This window comes from Carassius gibelio, chromosome B8 (genome assembly GCF_023724105.1).
Source record: "Carassius gibelio isolate Cgi1373 ecotype wild population from Czech Republic chromosome B8, carGib1.2-hapl.c, whole genome shotgun sequence".
Taxonomy (NCBI): domain Eukaryota; kingdom Metazoa; phylum Chordata; class Actinopteri; order Cypriniformes; family Cyprinidae; genus Carassius; species Carassius gibelio.
In genome coordinates this window covers 25,903,505-25,921,253 of record NC_068403.1, presented here as the reverse complement: position 1 = coordinate 25,921,253, position 17,749 = coordinate 25,903,505, and the positions used below count along the sequence as shown (strand labels likewise).

General features: G+C 36.4%; 1 protein-coding gene across 1 annotated transcript in view; it reads left to right on the top strand.

Moving 5' to 3' along the window:
• The window catches only part of LOC127963628 (anthrax toxin receptor 1-like), a 56,484-nt gene that overhangs the window by 27,185 nt on the left and 11,550 nt on the right, over positions 1-17,749 (top strand). The window contains exons 11-15 of the mRNA XM_052563640.1: positions 1,274-1,343; positions 1,470-1,548; positions 3,698-3,793; positions 14,502-14,543; positions 16,837-16,932. Coding sequence (XP_052419600.1) covers positions 1,274-1,343; positions 1,470-1,548; positions 3,698-3,793; positions 14,502-14,543; positions 16,837-16,932 — 383 coding nt within the window. The remainder of the gene's footprint in view (positions 1-1,273; positions 1,344-1,469; positions 1,549-3,697; positions 3,794-14,501; positions 14,544-16,836; positions 16,933-17,749) is intronic.

Sequence of the window (17,749 nt, the reverse complement as noted above, 5' to 3'; positions counted from 1 at the left end):
CTCTTTAGTAAGACAGATAATGCATTTCTTAAACCCATTTAAACTCACAGAAAGTCTGTTACACCTTCTGCTACACAAAAGCTTGTGATGTTACACTAAAGCCCAAAATGTATACTTTATTTCCGACACAAATTGTAGCACACGTGTACTGCCAAATACAAGTTGAAAAAGTAAACAGACATGCTATTGTGTATTTTTTTCTTTTGCCACTGGGGCAAATGAGTATGCCAAATATTTGCTATTTGTTGTAGTTTCCATTCAAACTAGGACAACTTTGCTTCCGAGAATGGGAATTTGTTTTATGTATTTTCATTTTCACAGGTTTTTGCTTGATCGCAGTATGCATCAGACAGTGAGTGAATGGACTGTGAGTGTTTAGGGGTTTGGGGGTGTTTAGAAGAGCTGTCTTTGATTTACATTTCCTTTCTTTAACCTTGAAAATCCTCAAGTAGTCAGTTGATTGCATACGAGACACAATGGCTATTGAATTCATCTCAGTGGCCATTTCCCTCTTGAAAGACAAAATTTGGTATCAAACAATCATTCTTACTGATTTATCATGTAAGTCGAAACCATGTGCACATCTTTACTTAGTAGTACAACATGACCTTCCCTCGTGTGCTATGGGTAAACAGCCCAATAAAGCACAGTGACAGCATGACCCTCTGCCAGAAGTTTGATTCTTTGGGATTTGAGCCGACCGCCTACACCAACAAACAGATTTCTGCAGGAAAAGAAAAACACAGAAGTGTTATATTTGTCATTTTTCTTCTGTGTTCTTGCTTTTGCTGTGTCAAGAGCTAAAGCAACAATTTGTCCATTAGATTTTTTGAGTGTAGTAATTCAGAGTTGCATCTGAGAGATACAATAAATATTCTATTACATTGTTTTTTTGGTTGATATTGGCGTCTCAGTTGGTGGCCCTTGACAGTCAGATTTTGGAGCAATGGCCCCATTACCCCTGTTCTGTAATCCGTGACCAACTTTGATTTTCTTTTGGATGCTTTAGGGCTACAAGGGGTTATGTGCTTTGCATAAGAGTTGATTCTAGGTTCTAGCCTTGAACATTTAAATCCAATGTGATAAAGATGTAGTTGATTTGTTTTGCAACTACTAAAAATTAGATGCAGTCTTTCCTCAACAACTGATTAATTTTTTCATCAATTGTCTTCTTATGCAACAGGAATCAGACAAGAATATGCAAATATTTCATGCTGTATTTTCCAGATTTGCTCTTTGAAATGTGATCGAGTATTTGTCTTTTTTTTCTTAGTGGTGAAGCCATTGGTAGTGGAGGACACGTATCTGCTCTGTCCAGCTCCTGTTCTTCGAGAGGAGGGAACGTAGGTGTATCAGATACATATTTCTACTTTCTTTCTACTGGGAGAAATGTTAACTGTGGCTTATTAAGGAATGCAATGTAGTATTTTCAAAGGATTTAAGTACTTTTTACATTATGTGTATTGCAGGGCAGCCTCCCTTTACGTTAGCATGAATGAAGGCCTGAGTTTTATCTCTAGTTCTGTTACTATCACCACTGTAAGCTGTGTAAGTATTATTCTAAATCATATTTTGAGCTTTGTTTCTTGTGTTTTGTGTTTGAGACAACCAGTGGTTCCCAATCCAGGGGTCTCATTTATAACACTCTCTGTACATTTAATCCTACAAGGGTATGTATGCAAAAAAGCAAAATTTTGAGAAACAAAATTTTTCTGTTTTATAAAATCATACGTACGCCAGAACCTGTTCAAAAATCTCTTTATAAATCCCAGTCAGGGGAAGATTGTATGTACGTGCATTTTCATCATCTCAATTAATGAGAGTGGAATATTTAATGTAAATGTGTATATCGAAATGAAAACAGATTCTAAAATCATTGCTTACTTCATTACTTTTCTCACACCAGGAGAAAGAGTGTGTACCTGTGTCCGCATGATGTAGAATGTCCGTTAGGTGTGTACATATTTACCCAAAGTTTATTTTTTATATATCCCGATATGTGCTTGGAAAATTACGTCCGCAATTTCTATGTCTATTTTGTGCGTACCAACGTTTATAAATGAAACCCATGGTCCTGGAGAACCCTCAACACTGCACATATTAGATGTCTCTCTATTCAAACACACCTGATTCAACTCATCAGGTCATTAGTGAAGACTCCAAGACCTCAAACGGTGTGTCAGATAAGAAAGACACCAAAAATGTGCAGTGTTGGGGGTTTTCCAGGGACCATGATAGGGAACCACTGCTGAACACTACTGTTTAACAGTTTGTTGTCAGTAAGATTTATTTATTAATTTATATAAAAGATCAGTGTATTGGCTTTCCCAAGCCAACTTAATAACTGTTTCAGATTTTAATAAGTTTTAAAAAAGTAGTTTATTCCAATTATGTTAAATCAAAAAATGTTAACGTCAATACTCCAGGCTTCAGTTTCACATGATCTTTCAGAAATTATTGAACAACTGTTCCTTAAAATGGTGATACTTTTTTTTTTTTTCATGTTTAATTAAATTTTATGTAACATTCTAAAAATCATTTACTTTTGATCTTTTAATGAGCTCTTGCTGCGTAAAAGTATAAATCAATAACCAATAAATAAAATAAAAATGTACCCCAAGCGTTTGATTCTTGTTTCCAAATTGCTTAATGTTGGAAAAAGTAGTGGCTAGAGCTCCACTATTCAGAATTCAGCTATGTATTAATCGTAAGGCTTGAGCCATGCATCACTCAAAATTATTCCCTAACTAACACTCATTGTTGTAGTGTTTTAGCTTTTGAAAATGCAGCCAAATTACTGTGAAAAAATTTGTTAAAGGGTTGGTTGAACCTTAAATGAAGATTATATCATAAGTTACTCACACACCCATGTTGTTCCAAACACGTAAGACCTTTGTTCATCTTCAGAACACAAGTTAAGATATTTTTGATGAAATCAGAGAGCTATCTGACCCTTAGACAGCAACTGAAATGTTCCCAGGTCCAGAAACGTAGAAATTACCTTGCTAAAACAGTCTATGTGACATCAGTGGCTCAACTTCCGTTTTGTGATGCTACTAGAATACTTTTTTTTTCTCAAAGAAAACAAAAATAACATAATTTACTCAACCAAGTTACTTCTTCTGCTATTTTAGAAAGTATTACAATGCATACGCACGCTTACCCACAAGTGTAAACAATGCTTATTACGCAAATTATGTTCACATGCGCACTTTCCCCCTGAACATAAACAACGCTGATTACGTCCAAGAATACATTCTTGGGTACTCTTCAAAATTGCAGAAGACATAACTCAGGGGAGGAAAATGGTTGATTAAACTGTTATTTCAGGATTCTTTGTACAAAGAGAAAAGTTTTCTCATATCATTGCAAAACTGAAGTTGAGCCACTGATGCACACGGACTATTTTACTGAAGTATTTACTATGCCATTGGGTTATGAGATCTCCTGGTGAGATCACTTGTAACTTAGTCCATCCCCTCATTTAATAACTATCCCTTTCAGCACGCATCATCTGTTATTTTCATAGCTAGCACCTTTTCATGCAAACATTGTTTGAACTAAAGAGACTGAACAGGTGTCATCATCGTATTGTTCCATTACATTTTCCAAATGTTTTTATGTATGTCATTTGGATCTGATTTTATAACAAAAAAGTCCCATTTAGAGTAGTGTTCATATATGTTCCTCCCTGCAGTCTGATGGTACGATCCTGGCCATAGCACTACTGATAGTGATGCTACTGCTGATTCTGGCTCTCCTCTGGTGGTTTTGGCCCCTCTGCTGCACTGTGGTGAGTCTTCTGCGTGGAAAATCTTAAACTTACTCACATAGAAGTCCTACTACATATTAGAACATCAAAATCTGCGTCTCCAGAATTGCACAGAAAACTGGATTTTCTAACCTGGTGTGGGGTGCACTTCCAATAAAGCACCAACTATGGTCACAAGTTCCATTATTACCAACACAGTTTAACAATCTGGTGTTTCCTCAAACCATAGTCTTAACAAACATTCACAAAGAGCATTGCAAACTTTTGTGGTCGCAACTACAGCTCTCATTGGAAGAAAACTACTGTTTGTTTTTTATGACATTTGGAGAGAGTGCACATGCGTTTGAGTCTGCATGGGAAACTTGAAGGAGTTTGACGTAAGAGGGACGAATGATAAAATCAAAAATCTGGAAATAAAGCAAAACAATAGTTAAACCATAATTTCGAGGTAGTCCTCAGGTGCCATGTTCATTATTTTCAGGAATAATGCATACGCAATAAAGTCACCCACGAAAATGCCTTTTATCCAAGCCCTTTTATCACAAATGTCTTTAGTATATCCTGACAGTATTTTTTAACCCCAAAACATGTTTTTGCAGGTACAAGCTGCAAATAAATTTGGCCCGTAATCTATATTAGTTGACCTTCAAGCCCAAAGTATATTAAGGCCATGTGCACAGCATTGGCGTGAGGTCAACTTTGAGTCAATAGATGATACTGCACGTGTCAAACTCGTCCATCTGTGGTTGAAAATACTTGCAAATTTAAGTATAGCCATGCCTTTTGGATGACATGTACTGTAGTTGCGGTCATATTTTTTTATATAAATTTTAATTAACTTTTTAGAATGTGTTAGTTTCTCTGGTCAAACAGATACACAGAGTGCATGTTAATATAAAAGAACAATGGGAAAGCAGTGCATTGGAATGCAAAATCATGTTCTGTGTGAATGACGCCTGAGTAGTACTCTCAGCTGCACATTTCAGCCATTTATCATCAACCTAAAATGCAGCCAACCAAACATAAAAGTTTCACTGTTTATTTTAAAAGGTCCACTGTAAAATCAGCATCCAGCGCCCAAACAAACATTTTTGCGCTTGTGAAGGATTTTACATGGATATTAGAACGTGAGTGAAGCATAAAGCCATGTTTAGACTACATAATGAATAATAGTTATGTAAACAAATGTTACAAATATTTTTTAAACATTTAAATTCTTGTGGTATGAGACAGGCTCGTGTACCCAGTGCCGTTTCAGTTTAGCTTGACATTTGTATGCTGTTCATAATGAATGTCACTATAGGCTAATTTGTCAAGTCAAGTCAAGTCAAGTCACCTTTATTTATATAGCGCTTTAAACAAAATACATTGCATCAAAACAACTGAACAACATTCATTAGGAAAACAGCGTGTCAATAATGCAAAATGATAGTTAAAGGCAGTTCATCATTAAATTCAGTGATGTCATCTCTGTTCAGTTTAAATAGAATCTGTGCATTTCTTTGCAATCAAGTCAACGATATCGCTGTAATAATTAATTCTTTACATTTATATAGCGCTTTTCTAGACACTCAAAGCGCTTTACATAGACAGGGGGTATCTCCTCATCCACCACCAGTGTGCAGCATCCACCTGGATGATGCGACGGCAGCCATATTGCGCCAGAACGCCCTACACACCAGCTTACCGGTGGAGAGGAGACAGAGCGATGAAGCCAATCAGTAGACATGGGGATTGTTAGAAAGCCATGATGGTCAGAGGCCAATGGGCGAATTTAGCCAGGATGCCGAGGTCACACCTCTACTCTTTCCTTCTACTCTCTGTAGATGAAGTGACCCCAACTAAGCAAGCCAGAGGCGACAGCGGCAAGGAACCGAAACTCCATCGGTGACAGAATGGAGAAAAAAACCTTGGGAGAAACCAGGCTCAGTTGGGGGCCAGTTCTCCTCTGACCAGACGAAACCAGTAGTTCAATTCCAGGCTGCAGCAAAGTCAGATTGTGCAGAAGAATAATCTGTTTCCTGTGGTCTTGTCCTGGTGGTCGTCTGAGACAAGGTCTTTACAGGGGATCTGTATCTGGGGCTCTAGTTGTCCTGGTCTCCGCTGTCTTTCAGGGATGTAGAGGTCCTTTTTGGGTGCCGATCCACCATCTGGTCTGGATACGTACTGGATCCGGGTGACTGCAGTGACCCTCTGATCTGGATACAGATTGGATCTGGTGGCTACGGTGACCTCGGAATAAGAGAGAAACAGACAAATATTAGTGTAGATGCCATTCTTCTAATGATGTAGCAAGTACATCGGTTGTTATGGGAAGTGTTCCTGGTTCCAATTTACCTAATTAATGCAGCCTAAAAATCCTTTGGATTTGGATATTAAAAGCATGTTAGTCTGTTATGTGTAACCCAGGTTAAAGAGATGGGTCTTTAAAGGTGCCATCTGTAATGTTTGGCAAAAAAAATCAAGTCATACTCCACATTCCATACCAGATGGGGGCAATATGCCTCAATAAAGTGAATTGGTCTACTCTAGAGTAACAAACGAGAAATGGCATAGTCTCTATGCGCCGCCCCTACCTTCACAACAACACTACAGCCATAGCCGAAGCCTAACTGTGCGTTCACACCGCCGGCGTCTAGAGCGTCAAAAATTGTTCTTGCCGCTCTGCTCACGACGCTGCAGAAAGATTTGTGAGCGCTCAGATGCTCTAACGTAGATCGAATGCTTATTTTGTATTTAAAGCGGCCGCAAAGCAAACAAGCTTGTTGATCTCGTGCAGACTAACCACAAGGAGTTATAAGTTAACCTCATTAAATATTGTTGTGGACGAAATATTATGATCCTTTACTTAAAATGAACAATCTCAGACACCTTGGTCCACATATCATTTTTAATTAATTTTTTATGTCCTTGTACGCAAACAGGGACACATCATATATTAATACAAACGCTAAACAGCAATAATCAACCTGTCCTTTATTCTGTGAGACACACGCAATTGACTCTTTTCACACGCTTTCACGCCACACATGAATTTTGAAATGAACACATGAACACAGAAAAACCACGAAGCAAACAGGACAGGGAGACCAACAGACTAGACAGAGCAGGTCAGTTATGATATAATAAAATAGGCAACGTTAAGTTAAAGCTAGCTAATTATCAAACGCAGCTACGGTTAGCCATCGCTAATATTAGCACGTTTATCGAACAGCCTTCGATACATTTCTATGTTATAACTTCCCGAAAACAAATACACAAACATATAAAACAAACTTCTAGCGAAATACTAACAGCATCTAACTTACCAATCGAAAAGAAATGTTGCAAGTTCAAGTCCATCAGTTGTCTCCAGTGATTAAAAGCAGTGCCGATGTTTACTCTGGTTCGGCTCCTTTTCTTATCGGATTTGATTTGTGATTCCGAGCGCGGTTGTTTCCCTGTAGCGGGTGGCGGTCTCTTGCCAAGGGCTTGAGCCATAATTTCTCTCTCTTCCCTGAACTGAAATGAAGTACTGTGCTGTACATTCCACATGATTGACATCAGGTTCAGGCACGCCCACAAGACGTGCGAGTTATTTGTGTATTGCAGGTTGGCTGGTGGTTATATTGCCCGCATATTGCCCGCATACCGCCTCCCATGGCCGAAACTGGTATTACGACACCTGTCGGGCCGGGGCTAGTAATGCTAATGCTAATTAAGGTTGATATCTCTGCAGCACTATAACTTTACATTTTTTTTATGACATCATCGCCCTTATTTCTCATTCTTTTGATGTGTGTAGGTCATGTTATGGATATTTTTACCTAAATTTTTGCATATGGCACCTTTAATCTAAATTTAAACTGCAAGAGTGTGTCTGCTTCCCGAACAATGTTAGGTAGGTTATTCCAGAGTTTATGCGCCAAATAAAAAAAGGATCTGCCGCCCGCAGTTGATTTTGATATTCTAGGTATTATCAAATTGTTAGTTTTGAGAACGTAGCGGACGTAGAGGATTATAATGTAAAAGGAGCTCACTCAAATACTGAGGTGCTAAACCATTCAGGGCTTTATAAGTAATAAGCAATATTTTAAAATCTATACGATGTTTAATAGGGAGCCAGTGCAGTGTTGACAGCACCGGGCTAATATGGTCATACTTCCTGGTTCTAGTAAGAACTCTTGCTGCTGCATTTTGGACTAGCTGTAGTTTGTTTACCAAGTGTGCAGAACAACCACCCAATAAAGCATTACAATAATCTAACCTTGAGGCCATAAATGCATGGATTAACATTTCTGCATTTGACATTGAGAGCAAAGGACGTAATTTAGATATATTTTTGAGATGGAAAAATGCAGTTTTACAAATGCTAGAAACATGGCTTTCTAAGGAAAGATTGCGATCAAATAGCACACCTAGGTCCCTAACTGATGATGAAGAATTGACAGAGCAGCCATCAAGTCTTAGACAACGTTCTAGGTTATTACATGCATAATTTTTTAGGTCCTATAATTAACACCTCTGTTTTTTTTCAGAATTTAGCAGTAAGAAATTACTCGTCATCCAGTTTTTTTATATCAACTATGTATTCCATTAGTTTTTTCAAATTGGTGTGTTTCACCGGGCCGCGAAGAAATATAGAGCTGAGTATCATCAGCATAACAACGAAAGCTAACACCATGTTTCCTGATGATATGCCCCAAGGGTAACATATAGAGAGTGAAGAGTAGCGGCCCTAGTACTGAGCCTTGAGGTACTCCATACTGTACTTGTGATCGATATGATAACTCTTCATTCACTGCTACGAATTGATGGCGGTCATATAAGTACGATTTAAACCATGCTAATGCACTTCCATTAATGCCAACCAAGTGTTCAAGTCAAGTGTTCAATTTTGTCAAATGCAGAACTAAGATCTAAACTGATTTGTGCGCAAGGATCTGTGCACTTTTCTACTTTAGATTGATAAATGAGGCCCACTGTGTGGTCTTATTAAATGGTTAGATGTCAATATACAAAATATCTTATTATTTTGTTCATAAGTACACAGAATGGGCCACAGCCATGGTTCTTATTTCATGGGGTATTTTGTGACTGAGAATGGACCAATAACAAATTAAGAAGATTTAATTTTAATTTAATTTAAATTTGATTTCATTTAATGTGGGGAAGAGTACTAATCTTTCAAAACTCATTTGAAGTTTTTGCCAATATAAGATTTTTATATATTATTGGCTGTCTCTTAAACTGTATTTCTAAATTAATATATTTTAGGACGATGAAGTGCACATCTAAAATTTTCAACTATACCACTCTGAGTTTTTGGAAAATCTAACCACTACATACATTGGTAAATGGTTTGCTTACACTGGGTTAAAACTGCACTCCCCTTGTATAAAGATGAATGTATTCAATTAGGATTCATATTTATCAGGTATGAATCCTAATTGAATACATTCATCTTTTATACAAGGGGAGTGCAGTTTTAACCCAGTGTAAGCAAACCATTTGGATTTCTATTTTTCTAGTAATTATATAAATACACCAGGACAACTTGAGCTAAACTCCATTAACCAAAGAGACATTTTAGATGTGAGGCCCATAGGGACACATGGGTGAAGATATTTGCTTTAAAGGGTAGTTGTACCTTTCCACCTTTAATCTAGATGACCTTTGGTTGTTGCCTGATCTGTCTTCCAAGTTTGTTTGTTTTTTGACCATGGCTCCGATATATACATAAACCTATGAACATTCATCACCATAACTTATCACGAATGTTAAACCTTTTTTTTTTTTTTTTTTTTAATTTGCATAACATTGGATTAATGGAAATGCCATCATTTCACAATAGATTTTTTTTTTTTCATTCATAAAATATCGCAAATGTTTTGTGCAAATCTGCAATGGAAACCAGGCTAGTGTCAATGTTTCAGATTCTGAACAAATTTAATTCAGTTCTAAAACAAATGACAACAGTATTCAGCTCAGTTCCGTTCAACTTGTGTTCTCATCTGGTAATATCAATGCCAAATCAATGATATTACTGAATATTTCGTAACTTCATGTCCCAACTAAGAAATCCAAAAGCAACAGTGGCAAGGAACCCAAACTTCATCAGTTGACAGAAATAAAATGGAAAAATTGTGAGAGAAACCAAGCTCAGGTGGGGGACCAGTTCTCTTCGGGCCAAATGAACAAACTATGTGATACCGCATCACAACGGTATTGGGTGGGAAGGAATACATTTTAGTATCCATCTGTCATAGTAGGAGACTGGCTTATCAGTGGACTTGAATCTGTTTTCAAGATCTTTTCTATTTGCTGGGGTCTTCAGGACTTGTCATGTCGATGTCTTCGCTGACTGTGAAGGGACTTATGTGGAGGTGGGCACACTAACAAAGTGCTAAATAGCTCTTACTTGTTGGTCTCTTTTATACTAGCACAAACTGGGTGGTCATCCAGGTATACTAGAGTAACCAATGTAACCTTGGTAGTGACCAGCCAAAACAACCAAAACTTACTTCACACTGGTAGATAAGATGGTTTTGATAGATACTTTAAGATAATAAACAGTAGAGCCTGCTTTGATCTTGGCCCAAGGTGTCAAATCCTACTTCTGGCAGGATGAGTTTAGCTCCAACCACAATTAAACACATCTGGACTAGAAAATCATGAGATCACTAGAATATTTCAGGTCGGTGTGTTGGAGCAGGTTGGAATTAAAATTCTGCATGAAGGCATCGGACACCTCTGGTCTTTTCTAGCCATGAAAGATTTATTCTATAGATCAGAGGTGTCAAATCCTGCTCCTGGAGGGCCACTGTCCTTTTTAGATTCAACCCTAATTCAGCTCCAGCCAGCTAATCAAGGCCTCCAGAAGTACCTGAAAACTAATTTTGTCAGGTGGTAGATGAAAGGCAGGTAGTTGGAGTAGGTCTGAGTTTAAGACCCATGCTAGATCCTGCAGAGATTAAACATTGGCCACGGGACAAAGTGTCTAATTACACCTCTTGAGACCCAAGCCTGGCCTTTCTCTTGATTTCTGATGGTCATATAATAATTCAAACTTTCAGTGAGGTCCAACTAAGAACTATCAGAAGAACTGGACATGTCTGGAATTTGTCTGGAAATGCACAACAGGAAAAGAGAAGAAATGAGTCATTGCCGTGTTAGAGGAGTGTTGAGCTGAAGTTCATGGCTGGACCAGCTAAACAGGCTGAAATCCCACTCAGCCACGATCATTTTCCATAGAGACCAGCTGTTGGCCACCATGGACTGAATTAGCATTAGCTTATTGCAATGTGTAAAAGCTTGGCTTTATTTATTAACACAGGGCCATTTAGTCTTTAAATACCATGTGTGTTGGTCAAGTTCAAACCTGCTAGGCAAAATTCCTTACAAAATGAATATTTTTAAAAGATGTGTCTGTTTATATAAGGTAATAATGTCTGTCTGCCACTTAGAATCTCTCCATGAAATAAAGGGGGCACACTCTGTTTGGGAATGTTATTCTTTGTAACCATGGAAAATGTAATTGTGATTTGACCTTTGAAATAACATGGAGGAATATTGCCCATTCTCAGTTTCATTAAGCTTGTCAAGTAGTGTAATGCTAACGTTTTACTGGAGGTACAGAGCCATATTTGCAGCATTGTGACATGGCAAAACTGGAACGCTCCCCCTATAACAAACAAAGCTGTTTTTACTGTAAGATACCCAGTATATGAACCACTAGCTAGGCCTATATGCTCATTTTATCTTCAAGAACTTCTTTCTGGCAGTTTCTGCCCATAAATTTGGAAATCTTAATTACAACATGATGTGTGTTAAAGTGATTTTTCATGGAATAAATTCGAAACATTGGCCTATTTATCCTTTTTTCTTATCTATATTATATATATATATTATATTATTAATAGTCTATCTGTATTTTATCCTTCTCAGCCGCTGACAGTGATGGGCAGATTTGTTGCACAAGGGTCTTAAACCAACTAAATGAGCATTATATAAATCAGCTTTATCAACAGAACACCAACTTGTACATCATGGTACTGTACCTAAGGCTATGGCACCATCATGATTCACAATTGCATGTTCAGTGGCAATTTGCTTCAACCATTAATTCTTTAATTGACATCTTGGAAAGCGAGGGTTTAAAAAAAAAAAATCTCACTGGTAATTGTGACTTTATGGTGTTGTTCAGATGCTTTCACTCGTAATTACAATCATTCTGTCATGACTAGAACACAGCAAGAGACCACAGAACTGTTTATTAAAACATTCAATAAATCAAATCATTTTCCCTTCAGTCCAAACAGAAAGCAAAAGAGTTGGAATTACTACTACACTCTGGCATTTTAAATGTCTTTGTCCTTGAAATGTTTTACACATGATTCCCAGAATCCTAGATGAATTTCAGAACAATAACAATATATGCTCTTTCACAATTGTTTTGCATGTGGATTAATAGTGGATCTCCTTTTTAAATACTTTATGAGTTTCAACAGTGACACACAATTTGCCTGCCTTCATTAAATTATTTTTCTAAATGTCCTTTAAAATATATATTATGTCACATCATATAACCGAAGCCATAAGTTAAAATAAATAATAATAACAATTAGCTGTTTGCTGTAAACAGGCCAACTGTCATTCTACACAGAGTTTAGCAAAAAAAAAAAAAAAAAAAAATTATATTATATTTTAACCAGGTATTTGATAAGAATTTACAAACAGTTGTTCCCTGAGGTCAAAGGATGGAATTTGTGAAGAATTATGGTAAAATTTGTGATATTAAATGTTGTATCCCTTACAAAACTTAACCATGGTTTTACTACAAATAAAATCAACTATTAACCATGGTTTTGTTTCACTGAAAATAGTTAACCTCTTGAGACCCTGTGGCCTCATATGAGGACATTATATTTTTGTGAATTTCTCTGAGTCTGTTCATGCCACAGTTTTAGATCTGGATGTCCTGTACAGAGCACATTCAGGGCTTTTCAGATATACCAAATGATTGGATGTTTCACATGACCACTCCCTCTCCTTGGTCATCAAAATGTCTGAAATTAATTTAGTGACACTCTTATAGAAATATGATAATATTTCTATAATATATTGTAGTTATCATTTAAATCTGTCTAATTTTTAAATTCTGTGTCAGAAATCAACATCTCAGAAATATGTTATGGGGTTTCAAATCAAAATATGACTTTCTGTTACTAAACAGGACATTGATTTCATACATGTCCTCAGATGAGGACACCGGGACTAAACGCATGCTTATGACGCATTTTTGGAGACATAACAAATGAATAGAGAAAGAAATTATATTTCAATATTCTATGAAATATTATATATTATTATGAAAATCTTGACAATTATTACTCACATTATTACACTTCTTTTTTCATTACATGTTGCCCCAAAAACACATTTATATGCAAATTAGATTTAGTTTATAGATACATTGTATATAATTAGAAAACCCATTAATGGTAATTTTACACACATTTTGCAGAAAGAAAAATGTTATACTGAATTATTCTGTTATACCATATTTGAGAATCATCTTTATACAAAGTTTGGTAAAAAAAAAAAAAAAAAATCTTGAACATTAAAAATTTATTGGTGATTTAAAAAAATCTATTGTTTTTGCCTATGCATTTTCATTCATGTCTTTTCATTTTTTTTTTTTAGAAATTGAGTCCCGATGTCCTCTGCCGAGGACATAACATAACTTTATAAATGAAATGCATGAATGCAGAGCACAAGGCTGCACTGGGAAATCCTGTGTGCGATGCATGACATGCAATGTGCATCTGTGCTTGCAAAGTGAATGAAACTGCTTTGCAGCATTTCACATCATGATAGACCCACTGTCCTCACATGAGGACATCTTTTTTCTGGGAAAACTACTTCCTGTACAAAAACAAATTTTAGGTATTATACTTATTAGGTCCTACATATCCCAAATAGCAAGAAAAATTATAAAATGCACAACAGGCAATCTCTCGGGTTTCAATGGTATTTGTAGTAAACAAAGTGGTTATAGAATAAAATATGGTTGCTACACTTTTACTACAATAAAACCATGGTTAATTTTTATAAGGGATTAGAAAATAAATCACATTGTACATTGTTGAATTATAATTTTTTATATATTGTTTACATTTAATAATAATACAAATTATTATTATTATTATTATTATTATTATTATTATTATTATTATATTTATCATTCTGAATTGTTATGATCAGTGACTGAAACATTATTCTGAGCTAAAAAGCACCCCCCCAAATACCAATGGTCAAGTGAATGTTGTATAATCATCATTATATGATTGATTTTGTGTCCCTGATGCTCTGTGCTGTTTTGCTAATTGCTAAATTGCTAAATACTCTCTTTTACTTCTCTGAAAGACAAATTCCTGGAAAAGCTTAACTCTTTTAGCACTTTTAGCATTTAGATCTGGCCTCCAGATTTTTAGGTCATTTAAACTTGCTTGTAAACACATGAAAACGGGAAGAGGAGGGGTCACACACTGAAAACATTACTTGGGTCTTTTGCCATGTCAGTGGAAGAGAAAAAACTTTTTTCTTTTTTTTTACGTTGGAGAGCATGTGGCCTTACATGCCAGTATGAGTGGGCTCATGTGATTTTGTTTATCATTTTATCCGTTCTCTCTCTCTCTCTCTCTCTCTCTCTCTCTCTCTCTCTCTCTCTCTCTCCCCCTCTCTGCAGATTATCCATGAACCTCCACCACCAGTAGTGGATGATAGTTCGGTAAGAACGTTTTTTTAATTATTTTTTTTATTTTATTGATCTGTACATATCACAGTCTAATTAAGCAGTATTGCTCTTGCATTTGTGTTGTCATACTATGATCTGGCCATAGGCACAATATGTTTCAGACCAAAACCGGTCAGTAAATTTATTCATTTCTCACTCACCAACAAAAATAGTGCCAAAGGAAGATAAAGCTTCAAGATTTGCTTGTCACAAAGCAACACACAGACTGAAAGCTGGTCTGGAACAGCATAAGAATTCCTATTTCAGTTCAAAGCTTTCCTTAATCACGCCCCGTTCACCTACTCTGGTCTGAAAAGTAAATAAAGTCATTTGTATTGCAGATTACTAATAATACATAAATTATTACTGAGAAATTGTGCCAGTGTTCAACTGGTTTTTATAAGCAGTTTTCTACATTACAATCGATTGTTTTCATTGGCTAAAGATTTAAGGTAATCTATTAGTAAGATAATAAATACCCTGGTAAGTAGCCATGTAATATGTAGGATAGTGTTTTGTCAGTTGGTCATTATCACTTAAACAAACCCAGACACGGCCATGACATAAGACAGGGGTCTTGTAACATGCTAAAGGGGTTTATTTAGTGATAATGTCTGACTGCACACGGTATATCTGAAAATGTGTTGGTATTATGCTATGGAAACAAAATGTTACCAAGGAGCGTTTATGGTGATTTTCTTCCTTAACTTGTTTATCTTGGTTTAGACTTAATCCTTGTTTACTAAAACCATCGCTGAGATCTAATTTTCCAAGTTCACAGGTTAAAAATGTTAAAAATATTAAGACCATTGAGAGGGTCAGATTTGGAAGTTATTTTTGTAATGATGTTATTCAGATCTGGAAGTGAAGGTCAGAATTTTTCAGCTACTTAACAGGAACTTTGGGAAAGACTTTGGACTCCATAAAACTCTCCGGATCTTTGCAGGCTGTTGTTTAACCGCTCTGACTCTGCTGCGCTAAAATGAATGAGTTCAGTCAGACCTGTAATAAGATGGCATATTTTCATAAATCTTTCATCAGTGATGTAACTTTTTTAAGACTGTAAGAATGACAGAAATGGAATGGCTATGGGTTTGGGAAATTTCCTTGAAGGTTTTTTTAAGTTACGCTAAAGTTTCAGGATACAAAAAATGTGATGGGGAATCAAGTGGGTGATCAAATTGAAATATGAAGCATGGGGATGGCTTTTAACCTTTTTGATTAAGTATGGAGACATTGATTAAAAGATGTCTGTTCAAATCTTGAGGACTGATTGTTTAACAGGGTTAAATTTCCTCAGAGCTGGAAAAATAAAGTCATAACTTGAGTGAGCCAATATGGATTTATTTTATTGGATGAGGAATAGATAGGGAGGGCGTAAGTGTAGCTTGTGCCTGTCTGAGAGGCAATAAATGAAAAAGTCATGTTTTAAAGGAGTGAGTCACATCTCATTTAGGAAAATGTTCGGCCATTGGAATAAGACCCGAAAAATGTGTACTTGGAACAAACAAAGAATCTTTACAATAGTGTTATTGTTTCGTTTACTAAGATAGCTACCCAGATTTTGCATTGGACAAACATATTCTGTAATGTGTAACCTATATTTAATGTGGTCTAGGTTACATTTATGTTTTACCTTTTTTGTTTACCCAAAAGTGGGTTTTCACAGAAGCTGTTCTTGGTTCCTCAAAATAAATTTTCAGTGAACAGTTCTTAAAATAACCATCTTTTTTACAAGTTCTTACAGTTCGATAATCTAAAGAACCCTTTTCCACTTATAAAGACTTTATTTAGTTATGTATTTATTTATTTATTTATTGCAGTGGAAAGTTTCCACACACACAAAAAAAGGGTTCTTTGCTGGCTTTGATGGATTCTTTAACATTTAGCATCCACAGAATCTTTCCATTAGGTAAAAGGTTCTTTGTAGTAAAAAAGGTTATTTCGATATCAGTTTTATACGGAACTGTCCACTGAAAGACTCTTTGGGGAAACAAACATTGTTCTTTTATGGCATCACTGTGAAGACCCCCTTTTGGAACCTTTGTTTTTAAGAGTGACATTTTTTTCATGGAACTATCAGTGATAATATGAAACCTTATTTTTTAAGGCCGTTGTGCAGTTTTGTTCATGGTTTTCAAAGACTGTGATCACTTTGACGAGTACATTGCACCAAGATTAGCTTCTTCCCTGTTGTTTGTGACCAGAACATATTTGTGGTCAACCGGTAAAGAACCTTTGGGCTTCATTTTGGTCACATTTGCATTGTCTTTGTTTGCACTATAAGGATGATGAAGAGGATGGAACTCCAAAGAAAAAGTGGCCCACAGTCGATGCGTCCTACTATGGAGGAAGAGGAGTTGGAGGCATAAAAAGAATGGAGGTAAACAACAGTTTTATCACTCACTGGAGGGCACTAGCCACTAAATTAGCAAACGCTCAGTCTCTTAACAGATGTCTATCATTCAGAGGAAGCAGGCCGTGATTCTATAGGAACCTAGGGTTAAGAGTCTTTCTTGGGAGATGGATTCTGTCAGTAAATCTCCAGTTGACAGTTTGCCCCAAGTTGGAATGAAACCACTGTTGTTTATATTACATGCCAAGAGACTTCAGCACATAATTGAAATCAGCGATGTTGCCGAAAGCGAATGCCACCACTGTGAAGAAAAACAGGAAATACAGAAGGAAAAAGGAAAATGTTTGTCAAATCCATTAATTCGCAAAACTATGCTTGAAATAAATGCATCTGCTTTGCAAACACGAGGCCTCATCAAAAAATGAAATGACAAAAACAAGGGGGAAAATATTTTAAGCCAACATGACATGGTCTGTTATCTAGTTTGCTGGTTTTAAAATGGTTTAGGACACCAGAACTTGCTGACCAGCTAAATCATCTGAAGATCAGCTTGATTAGGCTGGGAGACAAGCTAAGCAACCTTTGGCATGTTAAAGAAATTTTCTTTCATCAAACAGCTGCCAGTAAAGTAAAGTTTACAATCACAGCAAGATTTAGGAAAACAAGACACAGGTATTACAAGGAGAGGGTGACTTATGAGGACATAACCCATGTCCCCATTTTTCAAAACGCTTATAAATCATACAGAATGAGTTTTTTTGAGAAAGTAAAAATGCACAAAGTTTCCTGTGAGGGTTAGGTTTAGGGTTAGGGTTGGTGAAGGGCGATAGAAAATACAGTTTCT